Genomic DNA, 23,871 nt, shown 5'->3' with positions numbered 1-23,871 from the left:
AATCCACTCTTGCTCTCTCTCAGCCTGGAATCCACTCTGGCTCTCTCTCAGCCTGGAATCCACTCTGGCTCTCTCTCAGCCTGGAATCCACTCTGGCTTTCTCTCAGCCTAGAATCCTCTCTGGCTCTCTCTCAGCCTGGAGTCCCCCTGGCTCTCTCTCAGCCTGGAGTCCCTCTGGCTCTCTCTCAGCCTGGAATCTACTCTGGCTCTCTCCAAGCCTGGAATCCGCTCGCTCTCTCTCAGCCTGGAACACTCTGGCTCTCTCTCAGCCTGGAATCCACTCTGGCTCTGTCTCAGCCTCTTGCTGATCACTTCCCTCAGCCTCTTGCTGATTTATTCCCTTCTTCCTTGCACCTGAGTGCAGGTGCCTATAACCCAAATCAGGACCGGGTTGGGCCAAGGAACCCACCCTTTTACTCCCTTGGCTGGCTCCAGGGCCCCATAATCCCTGGTTTACCTTCTAAAAACCTATTCAAACATTAACACTTTCTTTTCCCTGGAGCAATTCTAACATTTTCCCTGACATTTTAGGGACACTCTGTCAAAATATTTATATATATATATATATATATATATATATATATATATATACACACACACACACACACAGTAACAGCCTTTTGTTATCCAACAAATGCAGATCCTGGTCCCTATATTCAGGACAGATGTGTGGCATTAGGTTTCTTTATGTATGGACTATATGGAAAATATCTTAGCAAGCTAAGCTAATTTCCCAACATTAGTAACATTTGATCTATAATGCAATATCTGAAATCATGTCATTGTGTATAATTAATGTGAATATGACATGATTGAATAATAATCAATGCAGGAGAAGACAGGGCTGCCAGTTCATAGTAAGTTACAGAATAGGAAAGTATTTTACCCAGTAATACTTTAATTTTCGCTATAGGCAATGCAGCAGCAAATGCCAGTGTTCAACCCAGAATTTTTTTTTAAGCGGGGTGGTAGGAGATTGTAGCAGCCCTTGTATTATGACTGAACTCTTCAGTAACCACCCAAAAACAGCTGGGTGGTCACCCAAAAATGCAGGGTGGTGCGCCCAGCTAAAAGGGGCCAGGGAGAACACTGAATGCATATGGAGTCATAGATACATACACTGCTTTGATTTTATTACGCTTCCATTACAGCCATACACAGATTCAGAATGTCCCCACTGAGTGTGCAGTTTATTGATTAAAGATTTTATTTTTAGTATTGTATTATGTATTTACCTTTTCTTCCTGCTGCTTTTCAGTGCTGAATTTTAGAGATCCTGATAGGCACACATGTTCAGTTACATTCATACATGCTTGTCATGTGCACAATCCTACACATTTACTGAATAAATGAAACACAGAAACCATTTTGCAGCATAAAAATGTGTATCACAATGTTACAAAGTCAACATGTCATTAGGTTTATCAGTCAGGCAGTGAGGCTGTCAATGTCAAGGCTTTGGCTGAAGCTGGGTTCAAACTGTTGCAGTAATGTGTGCATTGACAAATGCTTGAAACATTCGACACATGCTGAAGATGCACATGCATAGGCACTGGCTGAGTTTGGTGTGTGCATAATATTGGACAATAAAGAAGAATCTAACAGCCCCGTCTCATCTGTCCACCCCTAAAAGCATTAAAAAGAATAGCCTTGCGTGTAAAATCACAGATTACCTTTTTATTTAACCTGCTCTTTTGTCTATTATATTTTCCATAATTTTAATAAATAAATAAAATCAAGGAAAACTTTTTTTCTGTGTTCTGTGCACACTACTTATATTATCCTAAGGAGTCAAATTAGCCCTCCTGTGGGTGTAATCTGCTGCCTTTCACCCAGGAGTGGAAAACTGCACTAAATATGTGACTATATTTACATGTTGCCCTTGCATCTATAGTAGCAATGTGGTTCTTCTGCCATAAGAAAAAAGAAAATAAATATAATACTTCCAGGATTTGCACTGCAATCCACCTTAACATGAATGAAAACTGTGTGCACAATGAGGTTACCAACTATTCCCTTTCAGCTATTGGAAGCAAAGTTTAGAAAAATATTCAATACTAATAAAGGGTTAAACATGAGGAAATGTGGACGCGGAGACTTTATCATTTTTTTTAATAATGAGTCTTAACACACACAACACCTGAAGTTTTCACTCACTTCCACCATTACTAGTTGTGATACTAGGAAATGGGTTAATTCTATATACAGACTAGTGAAAGTATACACTATGAACACTATGTAACAAATCCTAGGTTCCCTGCATCAAAGGCAAACATCAATAATTACAGTAAAGGATCAATTTCTTAGCCCTGATGCCTAGCATTTACTTTTTTTTTTTTTGCATTGTGACAGCCCAATAATGAACCAAAAGATCCAAAGGAACAGACATGCACCATTTTGGCAATATAAGCCATGTGCTTTGCATTTGTAGCACAATCAACCTGAAAAGTAATGCAAATACATGCGGGTTGTGGTGACACACATCACTTTGGAATAAGCCCTATAAAGTGCAGGTAAGCCTTCTTTTTTTAAAGAAAAAGCTATCAAGCAAGAAAGATATGTTTTAGTTTGTTCTCATGTATAGATTCACTAATATTTATAAGATGAATTTAGACAAAGTCATTCCTGCACTGATGAAAAGCTCCAAATACATACATTAAAGTAAACCCATACCTGCAGACTACGGATATTTACATACTCGTGTTGTTCCATAAAGCTGCCAAGTTAATGGAGACTTACAAGTGTCAGCTGTCAGTATTGAGATAGTCAGGAAGTCAGCTGTGTCTTGGAAAATACTGCTCCCCATTGTGCTTGCTCATCCAGATTTGCCAACTTCTTACTAAGATGTACACATAGACATTTTTTTATAAAAAAGACATTTATGTTCAGTAAGCATTTAGAAGACATTGGAGCATTCTTGGCACGCACACTGGATGTAGTGTATCAAGCCTGAAGTTACTACTTTAATTTATTGTCTGTGTCAATACATTTTAAAAGAAGCAATTGATTTTACAAAACAACAGTCCTCCATGGAGTGAGTTCCATTTATATATTTTACTAGCTGAAACTCACCCTGGTAATACTCATTTTATTAGGTCATGGGAAAGAGAACTGGGACATGATCAAGAATTGGATCAAATTAAGAAATCATTTTGCTATGTTCACCGGTTGTCCAGATCTGCCAAGGATGAGGAGCATTGCTTTAAGATTTTCAGCAGGTGGTATAGATGTCCACAAGATATTCATAGATTAGATTCCTCTTACTTTCCTACATGCTGGAGATGTGGGAACTCTGTTGGATCCATGCTACATATCTTGAGCTCTTGCCCTCCAATCATTACATTCTGGAGGAAGATCTTTAACATCTATACCACCAACACAACTGCAAACTTAGATCCGCGCCCTGAAGTCACTATGTTGGCCGGGTTCAAATAAAACCATTAAAAGAGGGCTCCTCCGCCACTTCATTACTGCAGGACACCGGGTCATCGTACAACACTGGGGCTCCCCTGATATTGCTAATATAGTAGAGTGGATAAAAGCGGTGGGTGACATTACTTATTTAGAACAAATACTATGGGAAGAATTGGGCCCCCAGGAGCGCATGTCACGGGATATCTGAGGACTTTAAATCCTACCTTACCCAATATTATGCTTTAGAATATTTTTATTACGCAGGGAGGTTCTTCCAGACCTAATTCCTTGAGAAGGCAAGGTTTCATGTTTCCTTTGGACTTATTGGTATCGCTATGTTATGACTGCAATTATATTTAAAGGTATACTACTGACTGGTGGTATCTTTTTCTTTCTCTCCTCCCCCTTTCTTTATCTCTCTCTCTTTCCTTCTTCCTTTGTCCTTTATTCATTATATTTCCCCTGTCTTATCTAACTGTCTCTTGTTTCCATTCATTTCTATTGGTTTTATTGTACTTACCATGTGCAATTTATTTAACTCACCTGTTAGCTTTTTGCTGTATATACAAAGACAATCTAAGTACATGTTTTTGTATTGTTATTTTTATTATTGTGATTCCTTTGTTTTGTATGTTTGGAAGCTCTATCATTTAAAAATGTAATAAAGACAGATTATACATAAAAGAAGCAATTGAGCCCAGAATTATGGGAGTTTTTGCTGCTGAATTGTTTTTCTAAAGACTAAGAGCCCCTATTTAGTTTTTTATGCAGTCAGGACGGGAAGTAATAGAGTTCCAAAAAACAAAAAGCTGGAAAAGTGGTTGAGTGGGAAACTATAAAAAGAAAAAAAAACACACTCATAAAAATCTTATATTTTTTCCAGCCTTCAGGCCGGCTCAGCGACATCATGGTCTCTTTTTGGTGACACTTTATATATGTGTAACAGCACTTCAATTATTATCCAGTATTTATATAGATCCGACATATTACGCAGCGCTGTAAAAAGTCATGTCACTAGCTGTACCTCAATCTAATGTCTCTACCATAGTCATATGTCTTTATTACACTCTAAGGTCAATTTGAGATGAAGCCAATTAACCTATCGGCATGTTTTTGGAATGTGGGAGGAAACCGGAGTACCTGGAAGAAACCCCAAAACACAGGGAGAACCTGCAAACTCCATGCAGATAGTGTCCTGGCCGAGATTTGAACCTGGGACCTCTCCAATGCACATGTATAGTGTAAACTATTACCCGAACACTTAGGTGTTTATTAACAAAAAACAGTTGTGGGTCTCTGCTGGCTACATACCATAAATAGGGGCACGGAGTATGAAGCAAAATGGTGCATAACGGAATGTGTGAGAGTCTGCTGGGCAACGTAACTGGGAAATCATGATCTATTCTGGATGTTAGTTTAGATCAGTAATTCTCAACCTTTTTACCATGGGGGACCCTTCAAATACCTTTCAGATTTTTAGGGAACCCCTGCTATAATTTCTTTATCCACAATTCAAGGTATATTACTGTGGGGGTCAGTAGGAAGAATGTCTCTTACATTGATGCCCTTTGGGAAGAAAGTCACCCTTACAGATCGCCAAATAGATCATTGGTGTCACTTACCCTGACCTAAGAGGCACAAAATGTTCAAGAAATCCCTGGCAACCTCTGGAGGAACCTTGAGAAACACAGCATTAGGGTGAACAGTAAATTCAAATCAAATAGGACATACCTAGAATATCTGGCCACATCCAGGACAGATAGGCTGTTTAAATAATGTGAGTTGCAGCATAAACACAGAGTATCGATATTTCTGCAAAGGTTTACCATGAATCAAGTTGTCTGGCAGTCTTTGCCTTGTATCGGAGACGCAAGCTGTTCCACACATGGACACCTATTTGTTAAAAAACATACATCTCTACAGTGAATGTTTGCATTAAGAAAACACCGTTTTTTTTATTACACTGAAAGCATTTTAAGAATACCGATATGTCTGGGATGAAAATTTACCATCATGGTGTTTTTTCACAACTTTTTGTCAGCAACCCCAAAAATCATCACTGTTTTATAGCACGTGCCTTTTGCAAGGTGTCTGTATTTAGGTAATTTCATTTGTTTATGCTAAACAAGCATTTTACATATAAATAATACTTAAAGTGCTGAAGTTAAAGGGCTTTGTTTGCTATATACAAATTTAGGGGGCTGAAAAAAATGCAAGTCAAATGCAAGTATCAAAGCAAGTGAAATGTACCTGTCAATGAATTGTAAATGAATGTGTCTCACTGATTCCAGCTGACACTGGCCATAAAATTGCCTTTTAATATAAGTCACTATCATTTCTAGTTCTGTTATCTGATCTTAGAATTTTAGAGCGGGATTTCTAGGCCACCAAATGTAAACCCTCCAAAGGCCCTGAATTTAAAAGTCTTCCTTCTATGAGATGATAAGTGCAAAGTCTGATTCAGCTCATACAGGTAAACTGTTCATATTAAGGTGCAGAATTCCTCCGAAGTACAATTTGTAAATTAGTTGGAGAGTCACCATCTTTATGGGCTGCCATGCCCATATCCTCCGATGTGGAGCGCCCTCTCACCGGCTGTGACTCCTGAATGGGGTGTCTGCTGGCCCAGAATGCAGCTTCCAGTCTGTGTTCCCGAATCTTGCCGTGAAGATCATTCAGCTGAGACAACAAGCTCTGATCCTGCTGACGCATCTCAGACTATGTAAAGCAATATAAAAAAAAGGTAAAAATAAAATAGGGCTTCAACAGCAACAAGAGAGTTGTGCTTTTTTTTTTCATTACATATACTAATAAGGGGGGAAAGTAACTTGAAGCACGAATGTTGTATCTCTTTTTCAATTTTTTGCTGCAGGTGATGTAAAAGACTCACTCCAAGCAAACAGTTGAAGAGAAACTAAACTGAAAAATGCACTTACCCTAATTCTGCAGCGAAGTCGATCAGTCTGGAGGTGTCTTTCATCGGGTCCTGCGTCGTCCCGGCATCCGTTTTTGAGCTGGCGCACCATTTTCGTCTCTTCTTCCAGGTTCTTCTTCCTACATCACCTGACCCAGGCGCGAGATTGTGACGTAGGTTGGAAAAGAAACTTGTGGATCTCACTGTGCATGCGTGAGATTGGCAAATGTTTCTCTTCTAACAAAAAAGCTCCTTCTGTGCATGCCTTCCGGGATACGTGACGTAGGTATCCTGGGAGGCTTTGCGCTCCCATTCATCCTCGATCGCCTAGGCGGTAATCATTTTTTTTTTTTCAAAAAGGGTGTTGCACAAACAGAATTTTTACTCTACATAAAAAGGTTGTCTACCCTTTTATGTAAAGTGAAATTTCTGAGTTTAGGTAAGCTTTAAACACACATAAAAAAAACATAAAAAAGAGCTAAGCAAAGGATTTGTATTTGTAGGAGTCCATTTCTCAGATTAATACATCTCTGTCACCTAGCACAGTTCTGCAAACCAGAACCAGCAAAGTGTACATTAAACGGATGTCAGATGGATATTCCTCCACCTCCTAGATTGTAAGCTCTTCGGGGCAGTGTCCTCTCCTCCTGTGTCACTGTCATTATTGCAACCCCTATTTAATGTACAGCACTGCGTAATATGTTGGCGCTATATAAACCCTCCTTAATAATAATAATTAAATATATGATTGACTGACAAAAGCTCCAAGAGCAATAACAGAGGCTATAAATCTTTTTATTTAAAGGCCATATCTATTGAAGATATAGGCAGTGTTTCTGGACCTTAATAACATAGGGGAACCCTTAAAATGACTTTCAGGTCCTCAGGGACCCCTCTGCTGTCATAATCATATTCACAGCTCACAGTCCATTAGCATGCTGGTCAGTGGGAAGAATGTCACCAACAAATGGACAAAAATATCATTGAAGGTCACCTAAACTGATCTGAGAGCTCAATAAACATTTAGGAACCTCTGGAGGAACTGGAGGTTTTCTGGTCTTTATATTTTTTCAGGAGCTCCAAGAATGAGAAGCATCTTAACCATTGCCATCCCTGCCTAATTCTATGGCCATTGCAAAACCAAACGAAAATATATTGTTGCATTTTTATAAAATCATAAAAACCACTATGAGGCCGAGGGGCTGGAGAAGATACAATTTCATCAGTGAAGCTGGCTAATCCAGCAAACCTGGAATGGATTAAAGTCATTTGCTATTTCATAGCAAAGGTTTTCAATCCTGGACCCGATCCATTCCAGGTTTGGTGCATCACTCAGCTTCACCAATGAAAGTGTATCCTCACTAGCAATGAAGAGCTTTAATAAATCAGGGCTCGAAAATGGGTGATGCTGGAGGCAGCCTTGGGGTAGAGTTGGCCTTTAGCATTACAGAATTCACTGTAGCTGTCTTATTTGCACCTATTATTCCCTATAAGCTCCCTTTTTATAGGTGAGGTCTGCCCCCACCCCTTGTGTCAGATGTGAATCTATTCACCCTCCTGTTGGTTGTCTGTTCTCCTCCCTCCCTAATGCTAGCAGATGTGTTCAGGGAGAGGGTGGGGGTGTAATCTGAAGGATGATATGTGATTGCAGCATGATCAGACATTGTGTATCACCATCATCATACAGTCCTTACCAGTTCCTTTCTGAGCCAGGCCAGGGCAGGTTCCAGGGGCATCTCCATAGTACAATATGTCCTATTTTGCCAGCTGCAAACCTCCTGAACATCACCAAACACGTGAAGAATGAGCTTGAGGCTTAATATATCATCTGGTAAAAATACAGAATCATACATTCATTATTAATACAAGCTAGGTGCTACATTGTTACCCCTTGACTGCCCCTGAAAAGATTGATGCCCCCTTAAATGTCCAATTGTGGTGGGATTTAAAAATGGCGATTCCCATTAAGGACACGATGACACGCTTACACAAGTTGTCCAGCAGGTGGCGCTGCGAGCCCAGTCTCCTCCCACATGGTCGGTGATGGAGTCCTGGGCTGTCTCCTGGGTCATCCTTACACCAGCCGTCTGGTTAAGCTAGCAGATCAGCAAAACACAATTTGTGTGCTGGATCTGTCCCTTATTGAGGGTGGAGATTTACAAAGAACCCATGTTTGCTGTGGCTGCACCATTGCACAGGATGCCAGCCATGCCAGGGGTGTGCACAGGTTAGTGTCTGCATACAGGGGGGTGACACCTCAGTTTGTGTGCTTTGCACAGCCCCCTTTGTGTGGGAGTCTGGGTGAGGTTTGATGGGGATTGTGAGTCATTGCACACAAGCTTGGGTTGCCAATGTGTTGTATGATGTACAATGTAACAGCTGGCTTTAATATAATATATAAAAAAAAAAAAAAAAAACTAAAAAAAGGCAACTTGCATGCTTAAACTTGTAGTCTCCCCCCCTTTACTACTGCAGTGATTGCTGTGTGTTGCCAGGTTGGAGCACCCAGCAGGGTGGAGGTGCCACAGGGACTGGCTGATGTCATCTATGCTTTCTGGTGTATTAGTTGTAGAGATGATTTATTTATATTAATACCTTACCTTATATATATTACTACTTTTATCACATTTATCAATACACAAACAGAGCTTCATCAGCATTTGCAATTGGTGTGCAGCAACACTGACTGCTACTACATTGCACATTAGTCTTTGCTTTGCACATTTATGTTAATCTGTGCCTCCAGCTACATCAAATCCTTTAAAACCAACACTGCATGCATGTTTGATTGCATTGTGCATGCTTTGTGTGTCATTGTACTGTCAGTGTGTTGTGCTGGTGGTGCTGAATGGACAGCTCCAGTTCTCACATCCCATCCTTTGCTATGTTAAGCTTCTGATATTCTGATAGGGAGCACAAAAAGGGTTTAGCCAATCAGCGTCCAGTTTTCTGCAGCTTAGAGCTGTTACAGTAATGAAAGATAATTATTGATTGATGAAGGATTAGTATATGCCAAAGGGATAAAAATAAACACACACAGTGAAGGAAAAAAGCAATAGAGCAATGGTCACTCAGCAATAATTTTTTCACTGCTTGGAGCTAATGCAAAGTTAAAACATTGCCTGATGAATAAGTCAGCTTCTGTGACATTTACTGGATACATGATAATGATTCATGAAAATCTGTTCAGATGGCCGTAGGCTGCAAATAACATCTCCATGTGGAAATGTTAAAGATCCAGGGTAAGGAACATTCTATGGATTCATTTAGTTAATTTATGCTGAACAGTAGGTACCACTTTTGGTTGTCTCTTATGCTTGCCCTGGGCTCAGCTATTTAGAAATAATTGCAAATAGGGAGTCAGCAATGATAATAATTACAGTGCAAAATGTCATAGCACTTTTATGGCATGAAAATAATGAAAATTGAAAAGTGATATTTAATATTTTTCATTAACATGATGATTAGGGGGATGAATAAGAAACCAAGTACAGCAAAATACAAACTAATTAAACTTTAGCTTAGGCAGAATTCAATTCAACAAGCTTAGGCTGTGTGTTAAAACTTGGGGATTCATTCAAAAACTAATGCAGCATATTAGAAAACATTTTAGAATAGATCATATTCATATACATATCACTATTTAATTATTTGTAAACCTGTCTTGGAATATGTTTCATTTTAAAAGGTTAGTTTCCGTTTCATTCACCAGCTGGTAGTTGCATCACACATTGGTTTCCTGTTTATCACACTCATTCCCATCTGAATTCTCAGATGCAAAGCCGTTGTATTGCCGCAGCAGTTTGTACATTTCCCTAAATGTGATGCTGTTGCTAACTGCTGGTGTGGGGTGGTATGTCCGCTGCTACATGCTGTGGTACTTTCCATTGATCAACCTAATGGTAATGTAGGGGTCATCAGGAAGAACCACTGCATGCAATGGGGGACATACTATCAGACACAATAGGAAGTGTTGAATAACTGCACTGCCTGGGGCAAATAAAGATTTATCACATAGGGCAAGGAGTATGGCTCTGGTGTAACTGCGGTGGCTTGATTTATTGTAATAAAATACATGCAAAACAAAACAAAGACAGCATCAAAAGCCTAAAAAGATGAGTTGAGCTGCAATGTAATTGTTGATGCACATCTGCTAGTTATAAATAATCAGACATTCCACTTTTTTTTTTACTGTACCCACATGGGAGGGCTTAAGCAGCTCTGTATGATAATGAATTCCCCGAATGAGCTATTGTAACTTCTAGAAGGTCAGGTCCAGGTCCTGTCTTGTATTTAATGCATACATGACCTTGGATTGCTAATTGCTTGGATTTGCATATGAGAACATTTGTTCTGCTTGTATTAAGACATTAAAATTAATCTTCATTTAAACTCCAATCCCTAACCTTCCTACCCCAGCTTTGAATACCCATTCACACAAATCCTAACACTTTTTTTGATTTTTTTTACAGCACCTTTGCTTATGAAGAAGGCATCTCATTTACTATTGTAGTGTCACAATTGTGAGTCCTGATGCCATCACACCATTGTAGCCTTTTCTAATTTACTAACCAATGATATCTTGTTTGTGTGCACTGGAGACTGGAGTTCCACATGCAAACTAAAACAATGTAACTAGTGGTAACATTTATAGACACTTACCGTATTTTCCGGTGTATAAGGCGACTGGGCGTATAAGACGACCCCCCACTCTAACCAATCATTTGGGGGTCGTGTTATATGCCCAGTATTGTACTGTTCCTTCTGCCTGTCAGATCTCACTATTGTGAGAGAACTGAGAGGCAGAAAGAACTATACACTACTAGTTCTAAGTAATGAATTGGCACGTTCCTTTAATGAATGGGCGTGTTCCAGTGAAGAGCCAATCCAGGCTCTCCACTGGAGAGCCAATCCAGGCTCACGTCCTGCTTTTCAGCTTACACGAGTCCTGCTGTGAAGCAACGCGAGCCTGCCCAGGAGGACTCGTGTAAGCTGAAAACCAGGAAGACAGAAGGAGGCACAGGAGGACTCGCAGGGACGCCAGACCAGAGAGGGGACTCGCGAGGACACCGGGCGCTGCAGGTAAGTACTGGTACCCGGCGTACAAGACGACCCCTGACTTTGTCATTGATTTTTCGGGGTTAAAAAGTCGTCTTGTACGCCGGAAAATACGGTACTCTAATTTTTTTTTTTTTTTTTAAAGGATGTTAATTGTATTTTCTACTTTTTCCCTCTCAGCTGCCATCTGATGCAATCTTGTAAGCCCAGGATGAGCAGGACCACCTTCGGTCAATGGCTTCTCACTCCTTGGAGCTAAGTGACATCAACAAAAGACATAATGCAGAAGGCCACGCTCATCTGGAGCGCTCAGGGACCATCCGAGGATTTGAGAACCCTTCCTATGAAGAGCTTGTGGAGACCAGTTTTGGCCAGGAGTCACAAAATGCCTTGCAGTCGAGTCCTGCATTGGAGGTGAGGGAATGGGGTAAAGAGAATGGGTCTCCTCGCTCTGAGGACAGCCGAGTACCTGAGCCAGCGAGCCACTCTGTAGATTATGGTTTCATTTGTTCCTTAGTGCTTTTGGTTAGTGGCATCATTCTGGTGGCCATTGCTTATACTATACCACGAGAAGTGCGAGTGAGCCCCGATTCTGTGACTGCCCGTGAAATGGAACGACTGGAACTTTACTATGCACATCTGGGCTCCAATCTAGACAAGTGCATCATTGCAGGTTTGGGCCTGCTCACATTAGGAGGCACTCTACTTTCTATGTTACTCATGATCTCCATCTGCAAAGGGGAACTTTACCGTCGGAGGAAATTTAGCATGGCCAGAGGACCCAGGACAAAATACGGCTCACTCAACCTGAGAATGAGACAGATGACCACAGAAGGTGGTCAGGTGCTGGTAGAACATGAAGTGATGGAGATGTCTAACAACATTAGCCACCATGGGCACGAGCCTTAAGAACACCAAGGACATTTTATATATGTCGGCAGGGGTTAATAATTTGTGGAGAAAATATTCTGCTAGAGAGGTATTAATGTTTAATGAGGCCAGATTATTCTGTCCTGGGAGGTTTCTGCTGTTCTGATCTCAGTGACGCTGGGGGAGGGAGAGAGAATTACTCCTAGCTATATTATAAAACAGGTTAATGGCAAAGAACTCCATTGACTGCTGGTGTGGCAACAAAATCCCCAACCACGGCATCTTAGGGTATGCTGGGATTTACGGTAGCACGCCAGATGTCGCCAACCTGGGCTGAAGAATGTGAATGTTCCGATTAAAAGAATGTTGATCAGGCTTTTTTTTATTTCAATAATAATTCCATTAATGATTTTGTCAGGTTGCTGGTCTCAGATTAGGATTTCACTGGCACTGGAGGAGTCATAGTGTGGGATTTAGGAAATACGTTATAGAGGGAAACTGTTTTACTAACATACAAAGCAAAACTTTATTATATTACAGGATTCTCTTCCTTAGGTGTGGTGGCTGCTTTCATTTTCTTTTTCAGAACCTTTATAAGAACAAGTATAGAAAATACTCATTGTTCTTGCCGGACATACCTTGTCATTGCTTACCTCACAAAATTGTAATCAATATTCTCTCCTTCTCTATATAATGAGAAAGTCGGGAGGTTGTAGTCAAAATCAGAATTAAAACCAAGAGAGTTACCAATGCTCCTCCATACATAAAATACAACAGTATAGTGAGTGAGTGTTGTCACCCTTAGTACAGGAAATTTGTAAATGGCAGGATGAGAAGAGAAAATAAAGTCTGAAAAAGAACACTAATGCAGCCTCCACATTCAATGACAAGTGAGTTGCAATATATCCAATGTCAATTTTTTTTTATCTAGATAAACTTTAATATTAATGCACTTCAGAGAAGTTGCCCAGTCTTCAGCTTGCCCAAATTTTATAAATGTATCCTCAACACCTCAACAAAAAGGTTTCCAGTCAGGAAAATGTTTCCTGAAAAGCCATAATTTGTGTTGGAAGCTGCTGCTAGCAGACCAAGGGGCCAATATAAAGACATCACCACTTATATTGCTGCTGAGCATTACTCTGAAAGCAGCCCTGCTTATACAAATCAAAACCTGTGAATGGCAGCACCATTGCTTCCAGCAGCTCCTTAAATATGAAGAAACAGTGAATACCTGCAACACATTTATAGAATGAGAGTTAAAGCGAAACTCCAGGCACAAATGATGGTATACTGTACATTTTTGTAGTTGTAGCCAATCTGATTAAAAGCCCAAATAAACCAATATCGGATAGACACTGTACTAGAAGGCTCGATCTTCAGTCTTACCTCCACTTTCCTGTTACAGCAGTTGTGTTGAGTATATGACAGTACAGTCTAATGGAACCACCACTGGTCACCTGGGTCAGGTCCAACATTATCCCCTTCCTTTTCTACAATAAATGTCTGTATGTCACTTGTACTTAGGGGTGCAACTAAGCTATGACAGCACGGAACACTACAATTTGAGGGTAGATTGCAACATTTTTACCAAGATCAAAGGGAATTGTAAAGCATCTACATTCAAACAGCATCCACTACTTGTAACATGCTTGGGTAAAGGATAAAAAGACTCAGGATACAGGCAGCAGAATACGAGTTGAATGGCATCTATGGAGCGAGCTTGCAGTATGCTATATTAAATTAAACAGATGTCTAAGCATCATGATAGGAAAGTTCTTTGCTTCCTGCACTGCCCACAACACAACTGTTGAGTCCTTAGACACTAAACTGTAGACTTGCAGGAGGACACACAAGATGCCCTGTAACCATGTGATAAAGACCATCTAAATTTGCTAACAAACTATTTATTTGGGTGCAAAGCAACTTTAATTAACATTTCTACTGCCTGGAGATTAGCGTGTGCAGAGCTGTCTTATTTCCTGTTGTCAGTCTTGGGGACATACTGTGTCTAAAGCCAGGCAATTCATATTGTCTTAATGAACTGCATCAAAATGATTGTTTGATGCAACACACTTGCATCAATCCAGTCAATCTTAATGTGAAAAAAATGTAGCTAGACTCAATCATAATTACAAAATAATCAACATTTATATCGCCAGCAATCCAAATTAGGGTGGCATTTTTAGTAACCGTGTCAGCCATCCAGATCATCGGTACTAAACTCACCAACGTGTATGTGTTGCTCCTTTGCTGGTTGAATAAGCAAAACAATGCTCACGGACGCATACATTTCTGCCTTAACACAAAATGTACCAGACAAATATGATATCAATGGAACCTTCATGTTCGGACTACTTATCCAACCATGTAAGTGTCACCACAGCAGTCAATAACCCTGCTTAGTAATGAAGATCTGGTAATAAAAACAAACTGTGAGGAATTCCTGAAAGTAGATGATACTCTTTATTTTTTTATTTCTAGAGATGATAAGTGATAATTCCATACTCATCTAGTTCTTTTAGATGCAGACAGTCACAAGTTTTACATTTTGTTCACCAGTCTGCACACTGAAGTGTATGGATTTATTGCTGATGTGTGGACATTGGGAAGCAAAGTGAAATTCAATATAGCAGAGACCCATGGCCGAAAGAATTAGGTAAATATGGAGTGGGGGAGAGGCTTATACTCCTTAGCATATCAAGGATGGATAAGTTACAGGACATTTTATTTATTAAATATCTTGCACAGCCAAAGATCGAAGGGCTAGCCAGAACATCTTGATACACAGCTGTAGAACCAGATTGGCAGTGCAATAAGAAAAAAAAAATACTGCAAGTGGATTTCATTCATCCCTTGTATATTGTGTATAAGAAACAGAAAGTCTGCAATCATTATACCAGCACTGTCATTGTAGCCAAGGATTCCATATCATTGTATCTTGTCATTGGTTTATAATAAAGGTGAAAAAGCACAAGTTTTGGTTCTGCAACTTTTTTTAAACATATTACAACATTTTGTAATAGAATATATACAATCACCAGGCAGTTGAAAATTAGGCATTTTGCTAAACAGAAAGAACAAACATTTTATATATACCCGTAAAGGAGATTGGTTTGATATAAAATAGTGTTATTATTGTCCCAATGCTTGAAACACCTTTTATTTCAAAGGTTTCTCTTTCCTACACCTTCTCATTCTGAACAATTATGAGCGGGCTGACTCCATTGTAAAATGCTGTCTCCTGAAGACTGATATTATATTTCAGCAGCTGCTTAGGTCTAAGTATTTATTTCTGCACCTAAACGATTTTTTTTTCACTTCCTGCCCCTGCAACATCTGTTTAAGACATGACCGGGAGTGGAACCGTTGTAGGCAGTACTAGAAAACATGGACAGCAACAAAAACAAAGACTCAATTCACAGATATGTTAGAATATTATTTTGTTTAACAAGTTGACTATTTTGATTCCAAAAGTTTACAGTTTATAACTGAGTTTTAGGAATAGGCCTATTGAAAGATTTTCACTTAGTTTTTTTAATACAGGAAAAAAGGTCAATAAATGATGGAAGAAAATGGAAATCAAAACGTAAAGGAAGCGCTAACCTTTCCCCTTCTATTCTAACTGAAATAATAAAGTCTGTCCGAAGCTGGTTATAGAGCCGTTCTTGTATTTAATCTTCGCTGCATCTACTAGCTAATCCACACATCTCTAGTTTTGTAAATGTGTAAGTCACTTGAAAATTAAACACTGGAATTATAGCTGAAAATATGCCATTTAAAAATAATACTACGCTTTCTCTTTAAACAGACATTGTCATCAAGTAATACTTTCCAGGCTGCTCCCATGAATAAGTTGTTTGATTTAGCAATTGCGGATGCTGCAGTGGTAAACAATTTTTCACCGATTCCTCTCCTTCATGGTCCTGACATTAGCACGGAGCCTGTCTCCATCCTGCAAAGCTGACAACTCCTGAAGCTGTTTGTGATAAGTGCTTACCATGAAAAGTGACAGTGGTAAGTTCTGATACCCTGCAAAGTCAGAGACAAGACACAGAGTGATGGAGGCTTTACAGGCAATAGCCTGGTGATGGCAGGGCCAGGAGAAGAGGGGTAGCAGTGCAGGCTGTCTGTTACCAAAAGCCTTTGATTCTTCAATAAATGTCAGAGGTTTAAGAAAGGCACAATGCAAGGGCATCAAAAGTAATCAATAATTAGAAACACTTTTGTGAACAGTCTGCAGAGTGTTGCTGTATGAGGGTCTGTTAAAAGCTTCCTACAGACAGTACTGGTCATTCAAACAAACCAAAGAGCAATTTTTGATCTTGCTACAAGATGTGTCAGTTTGCAGTGAATGATCCTGACCTATTTCAAAAAGAACATTACCTTTTCATCCACTTTGCCTGATCAATGTTTTTCAATGCCTGTATTTACCTTTTCTTACCCTTGTAACTTAAATCCAGTTTTAATGCGCTTAAACACCAAATGGTGTTACAAAGTCTTTTTACAATACTATACCGGATCTGAATTAATTTAAGCAAATAGTGCAAAGCAAAAAGAAAGGTTTAAAAGGCAATATGGGGCACCAGTCATCACATATACATGTCCTCATAACCCGGAGGTGGCAGATGGTCAGGGTCAGGTCTGTAGATGAAAAAGTAAAATGTCAGTTAGTCTCTCACATTTGTCACATATAAAAGAAAAACCAGACATTGTCAAAAACTCACCCAGGGCGCCTGGCACCTGGAGGACCGAAGGGGTCAAATCGAGCACCGGGTGGCACTGCTCCTGGAGGGAGGCCAACTGTGGGGTCTGGTCTGGGTCTTGAACCTGGTCCAAAAGGATCAAAGATCATGCCTCCGGAGTGCCCCCTGTGAAAAGAGAATGATGCTCTAGTATGCACCGACGTTCAATTATGTTGCAAAAGCCCTATTGATCTTACTGGCTGACATTACTGGCTCTGCTGCACTAAAATGTTGTCAGCCCAGCAAGTTCAGCCCAGAGTTCTTCCCTGCAAATTTATTTCGCTACAAAAAATAAGAAGCTAAATTGATCTCAAAACAACAGTTTCATTAACAGGAATCTTTCTGTACTTGCTACATTTTTACACAAACAAGACTTCATAAAAGTGGATATATAACCCCCCCAGCCCAGACATATACTTATTGTGTTTGTGTGCTGAGTAGACAGTGAAAACATAAAAGAACCCTTAGTCTGAATGTCATGTGAACACAAGCAGGTGAAGATGTTTTACACTGGATGCGTAAATTTCAGGAGTACAGCATCGGTTGCGTTCACCAGGAAGAATGCTGCCTTTTTAAAGAAGAACAAGTGGAACCAAAGAGCCTATGGTTCTATACCAGAAATGGACCTAGAAGAGTGTGGCCCAAGCATATGTGGTAACATCTACATGTACATGTTAGAACATATACAATGACTTTCTGAGTCGACCAACCACACAAAACCATATTTATCAATGTGTACTGGACATATTATTTTGGGACAGGCGTAATGACTTTAATGCACAATAAGCTGTAATGCTTGTGCGAGATCAATATTTGGTGTTTTGTAGGACTATATAGATACCTTTCATATACTCACCCCAAAGGATCTAAGTCGGCATGACCATAAGGAATATTCCCGCTGGGGTTCTCCCTAAAACAGGAAAAATGAAGAGTTGATTATGGAAGCTGTGCCAATTAGAAGTGTCTTGTCTTTTGTGTACTACACCAGCTTGAGATTAGGATTTCTACCACAATTACCATTACATAGGTATAAAATGGAAGGTGTTCTCACTCAGTAGTGTGGAGTGGTGCTGGGTGTCCAGATGGCACATTGGGGGTAACATAGTCTGGGGGTCTCTCCCCTTCTTTCTCAAGCTTTCCAGTGGTTTTCTTAAAGCCAAGCAGTGGGGAAATGAGTTCAGTATGCAAACTTTGCTTCAGTTCTTTGGTTTTTTTAAACACCCTATTACGAAAGGAAAAATATTAGCAACAGGACATTAAAGCAGATCACCATGCAAACTTCTAAAAAAAAAAAAAAAAAAAAAATCATTTTATTTCCCAAACGATTTGGATTTCCTTTCTTGAGATTTCCACAATCTTGTCACATAGCACAGTCTGGTTAAGCAGGGGTATTGATTTTTCTGTTTTATATCATTTACAGGTCTTGTCCTTCCCTCAGCTTTTGAGCCGACGGTGAAATAAGATGACTAATGAGCTCATCTCTTTTCTTGATGAGTAAATCTACTCTCCCCTCCTACCAACAAAATACTTCTTGATAACTGTAAAATCTTGAGTTAATAAAACTCAAGAGTTAATTAATTTTAAAAAAAAATGAAATTGTTAATTTTTAAAAAAAAATGAAAATTTCCACATCATTACTAGGGCAAAGAGCGAAATAAGCCATCTTTCTGTGTTAGATAATGGGTGCATATTTACCAGCTGTTGGCATTTTCTTAATAATAAATGACATGCTGCTGACCTGTGGAAGTCTTTTAAGTGAGCGCCATCTATGAAGTCTCCAATATTCAATGTCAGGTTATTGACTTTTTCTGTCTTCATATCCTGCGTGTGAAAACATAAAAAGGCCTAATATTGGTCTATAATAAAAAGCAAATAATTTAATCTCTGCATTACAGTAACTACAGCTGGATTATCCTAAAATGTCTTCCTAAATTCCTCTGGAAAAATAAAAGTGAAATGTAAAATTGCATAGGAAACCTCGGGTTTGCAGTTTGAAATCTGTGGCACTACTGCTACTTAAGTTGAATGACCCCTTTGGATTTAGGCAATTTTTTTTACAGTCAGAGCCTGCAGGCACTAAATCCACTCTGATTTCTGTCTTCCAGTTGTAAGATGTACTGAACAAACCTGACACCTACTAGCTTAGCTCTGTAAATGCTGCAGCCACTGACAGAGACATGCGTTCCAGTATCTATACTGCTAGTGCCACGCTTGCTAGGGTTCCGTGAAACTTTAGGATTCCTCCAGAAGGTGCTAGGTGTTCCTTAAGCGATGAACAGTTTGTGACTCTCAGGTCAGAATAACAGATTTCAACAATCTTTTTGGATATGGGTGACATTCTTGCCATCGACCATCAGCTAATATACTGTGAGCTATGGATATAGTAACAGCAGGAATACTGCTCTCAGGATGGTTAGTTTATTTATTAAACATCAAACCTGCTACATTTTCCCACCACTCTTCCAATAAAATCTCTTTACCATTCTTTATAGAAGGGGATTTTGCATTGTCCTTAAATAAACTAAGAAGAATCCTTTTTTTTTGTTTTTATAAATATTTAACCCCTAAAAAAGTTTGCTGGTTTCATTCCACACAAGAGAAGTTTTAATTCAAAAATAATATAATGAAAAAGTAGGAAAAGAAAAGGAAAAGAAAAATACCAAACAGTAAATAATGCAGCTCATTATAAGAATCTGTTCTCACCAGAACATTCACTATCAAACTATTGTCCACTTTAAGGGCTTTGAGAAGAATCTTTGACTTGCTATTCTCATAGCGCAGTGTGTACAATTCTTTGTTGCTGGCCCAGCCATCTGGAAGTCTCTCCGATTCCTTATCATTGGCTTCGGCCTGTGGAGGGGAAAACAAGAGGAAAACATTTTAATGACACACAACATATGCACAAATGATGCAAACCAGTTTAAATGTTCCAAATAATTACAAAATATGCAGCCTGAAAAAGAAGTCTATAAATGCATTTTTAGCAGGCACCATCTCTGGAAGCCCATTGGTTTTGGTGCTATGGACTCTGGAAGAATCTTCAGCTTCCAACACTTCCAAAAGTTGTGGAGCATATCCCATCACATGATGTAGTTCCTTCTACTCTAAGTTTATCACTCCTGGATACACAAATGGGAGATCTTTTTATGCAGCAAAGGATGAACAACATAGATCTGAATCGTATTCCTGAAAGTGAAAATTGCGGACCATGCATGTGCAATGTGTATGGATACGGCTGCTTGTAGTTTCCAACATTAATATTTAACAGGATTTATTCAGCGCCAATATAGTACGCAGTGCTGTACATTAAATAGGGGTTGCAAATGACAGATACAGACACTGACACAGGAAGAGAAGAGGACCCTGCCCCGAAGAGCTTACAATTTAGGAGGTGGGGGAAGTAGCACAAAATAGGATGGGAGATATGTAGTGGTGGGAAGTAGTGAGTTTGAAAAAAATGTGTTTTAAGTGCTCTTTTAAATGAGCAGAAAGTAGGAACAAGCTGAATAGGATGAGGAAGACCATTCCAGAGAGTCGGGGCAGCTCTAGAAAAGTCTTGGGGTCATGCATGTGATAAGGTTTTGAGTGAGGAAGTCATTAGTAGGTCATTGGATGAGTGAAGAGAGCAGCTAGGGGGATATTTGCATATCAGGTCAAAAAGGGAAGTGGGACAAGAACTGTGGAAGGATTTGAAGGCAAAGCACAGGAGATGAATTCGATTTTAAGGTGAAACGGAAGCCAATGAAGAGAACTACAAAGAGGCAGCAGAAGAGAAGTGGTGGTAAGGCTGTGTATGGGGTAGATAGGTAGTAAGGATAAATAAGTCTGGCTGAAGCATTCATAATAGATTTTTTATATGACAACACAGGAGCACCACTGAAAGAGAGTTGTCATGCTATAACATGAAGCAAATAAAGACATCTCTGGCATGGTAACCAGTCATCATTTTAATAGAAGATTTAGCAATTAGAAACTACAATAACATTGTAAAGGTGAGATTTTATCAATGGGGTTTTACATTTACTTTGCAATTTACCTGTCTTTCCAGATATCAGGAAAGCCATGTCCCAAATTACAATGTGAAACCAACATCAGGATGTTTGCTGGATAATTACAGAAAATGGCAGCAGTGAAAAGTCATGTAATTATGCACAAGGAAAACAAAAACTCCCAGCATATACAGACACTCCCTGATTTAAAGATAGGTTATGGTCGGAAATGCTTTACGTAAACCGGGATTTGCATATGGTACATTTCCTCATCTTTGCATATAGTGATAGCTATAGTGATAAAAGTGACTTGTTCCAGCATGGGACACACAGTATGTTAGTGTGGTGGTCAGTAGGAAGAACTCCTCTTACTTTGCTGGCCAGTGGGAAGAATGTCACCCTTACAGATAGCCAAAAAGAAACATTGGTGTACATGAGAGGTACAAACTGCTTATTGTTTAAAGAAAACCCCAGCAACCTTTGGAGAAACCCCAAGGTTCCATGATTAGAAACTGTTGTATAGCCCACTCTGGAGCTGTAAAATGACAAAGCTAATTATTTTAGTTTTGCAAAGTTTTAAAGTGGTAGTAAACCCAAAACAAAAAATCACACTTACCTTGAATCCCTTGGATCAGTCTTCCATTGGGTCCCGCGTTGTCCCGGTATGCGTCTTCGTCCTGGCCGACATCTACTTCTCTCTTCTTCCAGGTTCGCAGGTGCGAGATTGGGTGACGTAGATTGGGTTAAAAAGTTGCCAATCTCACGGCGCATGTGTGACACCAGCAATTTTTTTTTCAAGTGCAACACCCTTTTTTTCTTAAAAAAAAAAAAAAGGGTGCAGCATTGTCCCTTTAAAACGTACCTAAACTCAGAAATTTCACTTTACATAAAAGGGAAGACAACCCTTTTATTTAAAGGAAAAATTCTGTTTGTTTAAGTGCAACACCCTTTTTTTTTAATAAAAAAAAAAAAAAGGGTGCTGCACCGCCCCCTAATTCTCGATCGCCTTTTCCTGAAAATGGAAAAAATAGACGATCTTACACATGTGCAGTGAGATCGGCAAGTTTTTCCCCAATCTACGCCACACAATCTTGCGCCTGCGCAGAGCGAGATCGGGTGACATAGGAAGAAGAATCAAGAAGAACAGGGAAGAAGATGTCGGCGTCCGATGCTCCCGAAGACGGATAACGGGACAATGCGGGCCATGATGGAAGAAACTTCCCGACGGATAGACTGATCTGCGGGATTGAAGGTAAGTGTGATTTATTCATTTTGGGTTTACTTCCACTTTAAATAAAAGAGTTGCCCTTCTATGTAAAGTAAAAATTCTGCGTTTAGGTACACTTTATGTATTTATAGAAATAATAATCTTTGTTTATTTCTATAAAACTAATAGGCGATGACACAGAGGGAAGAAAAGATGAATCAGTGGAAGAACAGGAATGATGGGTGTAACACATATGAAGCAGAAGGAAATGTACAAGCAACATGAATGTATTGAAGGACTGATTAATATAAAACCCATGCATTATTATGTTACACAAACAGATAGTAGAAAGAATAATATTATCGATCAGAACCCCAACATGGGGTTGCTGGGGGTTCATTGAGCAGTTTGCACCTCGCCGGTCAGTTTAGATGACACCAATTATGTTTTTGGCTATCTGTAAGGGTGACATTCTTCCCACTGGCCAGCAATGTAAGAGACATTCTTCCCACTGACCACCAAAAAATAATATACAGTGATCTGTGGATATAATAATTAAAGGAAGGGTTCCCAAAGTTTGATAAACCTATATACAGGGTGTTAAGTCATCTCCTAGATTGTAAGCTCCTCAGGGCAGGGTCCTCTCCTCCTCCTGTGTCCCTGTCTGTATCAATCTGTCATTTACAACCCCTATTTAACGTACAGCGCTGCGTAATATGTTGGTGCTATATAAATCCTGTATAATAATAATAATAATGCCATACTAGAAAACAAGTTCCAAGTGTCAGAAACAGCACACAAACATCCTAAAGTTACACATATAACAATTATATAAATGTATTTCCTCCCCATAGTGAGCTGGTCACTGTGCTGGACAGCTCTGTGAGGAAGTGGCTGTGTTACCTTATCTCCCTTCCCCAGGCAGCGAAGTCCTTGGCTGATTAGTTCCCAGTGGATAAAGCAGACAAGAGGATCCTGAGGCTGGCTGATCTCCGGAGAAGCCAGAGCAAACAACAATTCTAAGCCCGGCGACGCCATGTTTTGGGAAATTCACAACACTTCCGGGATCACCGTCTGAACGAATAGAAACGAAACAGAAGGGAAAAGGGGTGGTGGTGTCATTCTGAAATCGGCCACTAGATGGCGACAGAGCTCGCAGAACATCTGCAACAAGCACAAAGTGCACATGGGGGGATTTAAATATAACACGTGCAGGAATCTATATTTATTACTAATATAAGTGATCAAACCATTCTCATTACTATTATAATTTATTACTGTTATAATTTATTACTGGTATAAGTGATCAAACCATTCTCATTACTGTTATAATTTATTACTGGTATAAGTGATCAAATCATTTTCATTACTGGTATAATTTATTACTTGTATAGGTGATCAAATCATTCTCATAACTATTATAATTTATTACTGTTAAAAGTGATCAAATCATTCCCATTACTATTATAATTTATTACTAGTATAAGTGATCAAATCAGTTTCATTACTAATATAACTTATTACTGGTATAAGTGATCAAATCATTCTCAATACTATTATAATTTATTACTGGTATAAGTGATCAAATCATTCTCATTACTATTATAATTTATTACTAGTATAAATGATCAAATCATTCTCATTGCTATTATTTTTTATTACTGTTATAAGTGATCA

General features: G+C 39.4%; 2 protein-coding genes and 1 long non-coding RNA gene across 3 annotated transcripts; 1 reads left to right on the top strand and 2 right to left on the bottom strand.

The window, feature by feature from the left end:
- Window positions 1-5,341: 5,341 nt before the first annotated feature.
- Window positions 5,342-8,417, bottom strand: LOC140332985 (uncharacterized). The gene is made up of 2 exons (XR_011921264.1): window positions 8,023-8,417; window positions 5,342-6,132 (listed from the first exon to the last, which is right to left on the bottom strand). It is a non-coding gene; the product is annotated as an uncharacterized lncRNA (long non-coding RNA).
- TMEM74B (transmembrane protein 74B) lies at window positions 8,367-12,631 on the top strand. The gene is made up of 2 exons (XM_072414308.1): window positions 8,367-8,555; window positions 11,567-12,631. Exon 2 carries the CDS (start codon window positions 11,621-11,623, stop codon window positions 12,293-12,295), a length of 675 nt encoding a protein of 224 aa, XP_072270409.1. The 5' UTR covers window positions 8,367-8,555; window positions 11,567-11,620; the 3' UTR covers window positions 12,296-12,631.
- Window positions 12,632-15,671: 3,040 nt separating this feature from the next.
- On the bottom strand, window positions 15,672-23,285 carry PSMF1 (proteasome inhibitor subunit 1). The gene is made up of 7 exons (XM_072414307.1): window positions 23,098-23,285; window positions 19,702-19,848; window positions 18,737-18,819; window positions 18,050-18,220; window positions 17,855-17,908; window positions 16,981-17,124; window positions 15,672-16,897 (listed from the first exon to the last, which is right to left on the bottom strand). The coding sequence occupies exons 1-7, from the start codon at window positions 23,230-23,232 to the stop codon at window positions 16,846-16,848; spliced, it is 786 nt and encodes a 261-aa protein (XP_072270408.1). The 5' UTR covers window positions 23,233-23,285; the 3' UTR covers window positions 15,672-16,845.
- Between the last annotated feature and the right edge of the window lie 586 nt (window positions 23,286-23,871).

This window comes from Pyxicephalus adspersus, chromosome 6, assembly GCF_032062135.1.
Source record: "Pyxicephalus adspersus chromosome 6, UCB_Pads_2.0, whole genome shotgun sequence".
In the NCBI taxonomy this organism is placed as follows: Eukaryota; Metazoa; Chordata; class Amphibia; order Anura; family Pyxicephalidae; genus Pyxicephalus; species Pyxicephalus adspersus.
The sequence above is the reverse complement of the archived record's forward strand: the minus strand, read 5'-3'. Positions and strand labels throughout refer to the sequence as shown.

What these genes read in the sequence shown, in the direction of transcription:
- PSMF1 (XM_072414307.1), bottom strand. Translation starts at nt 23,232, where the DNA reads ATGGCGTCGCCGGGCTTAGAATTGTTGTTTGCTCTGGCTTCTCCGGAG. An exon ending in CACTTAAAAGACTTCCACAG is followed by an intron (nt 18,221 to 18,736) that starts GTCAGCAGCATG and finishes CTTTCGTAATAG; the next exon opens with GGTGTTTAAAAAAACCAAAG. An exon ending in GCACCACTCCACACTACTGA is followed by an intron (nt 17,909 to 18,049) that starts GTGAGAACACCT and finishes TTCCTGTTTTAG; the next exon opens with GGAGAACCCCAGCGGGAATA.
- TMEM74B (XM_072414308.1), top strand. Translation starts at nt 11,621, where the DNA reads ATGGCTTCTCACTCCTTGGAGCTAAGTGACATCAACAAAAGACATAAT.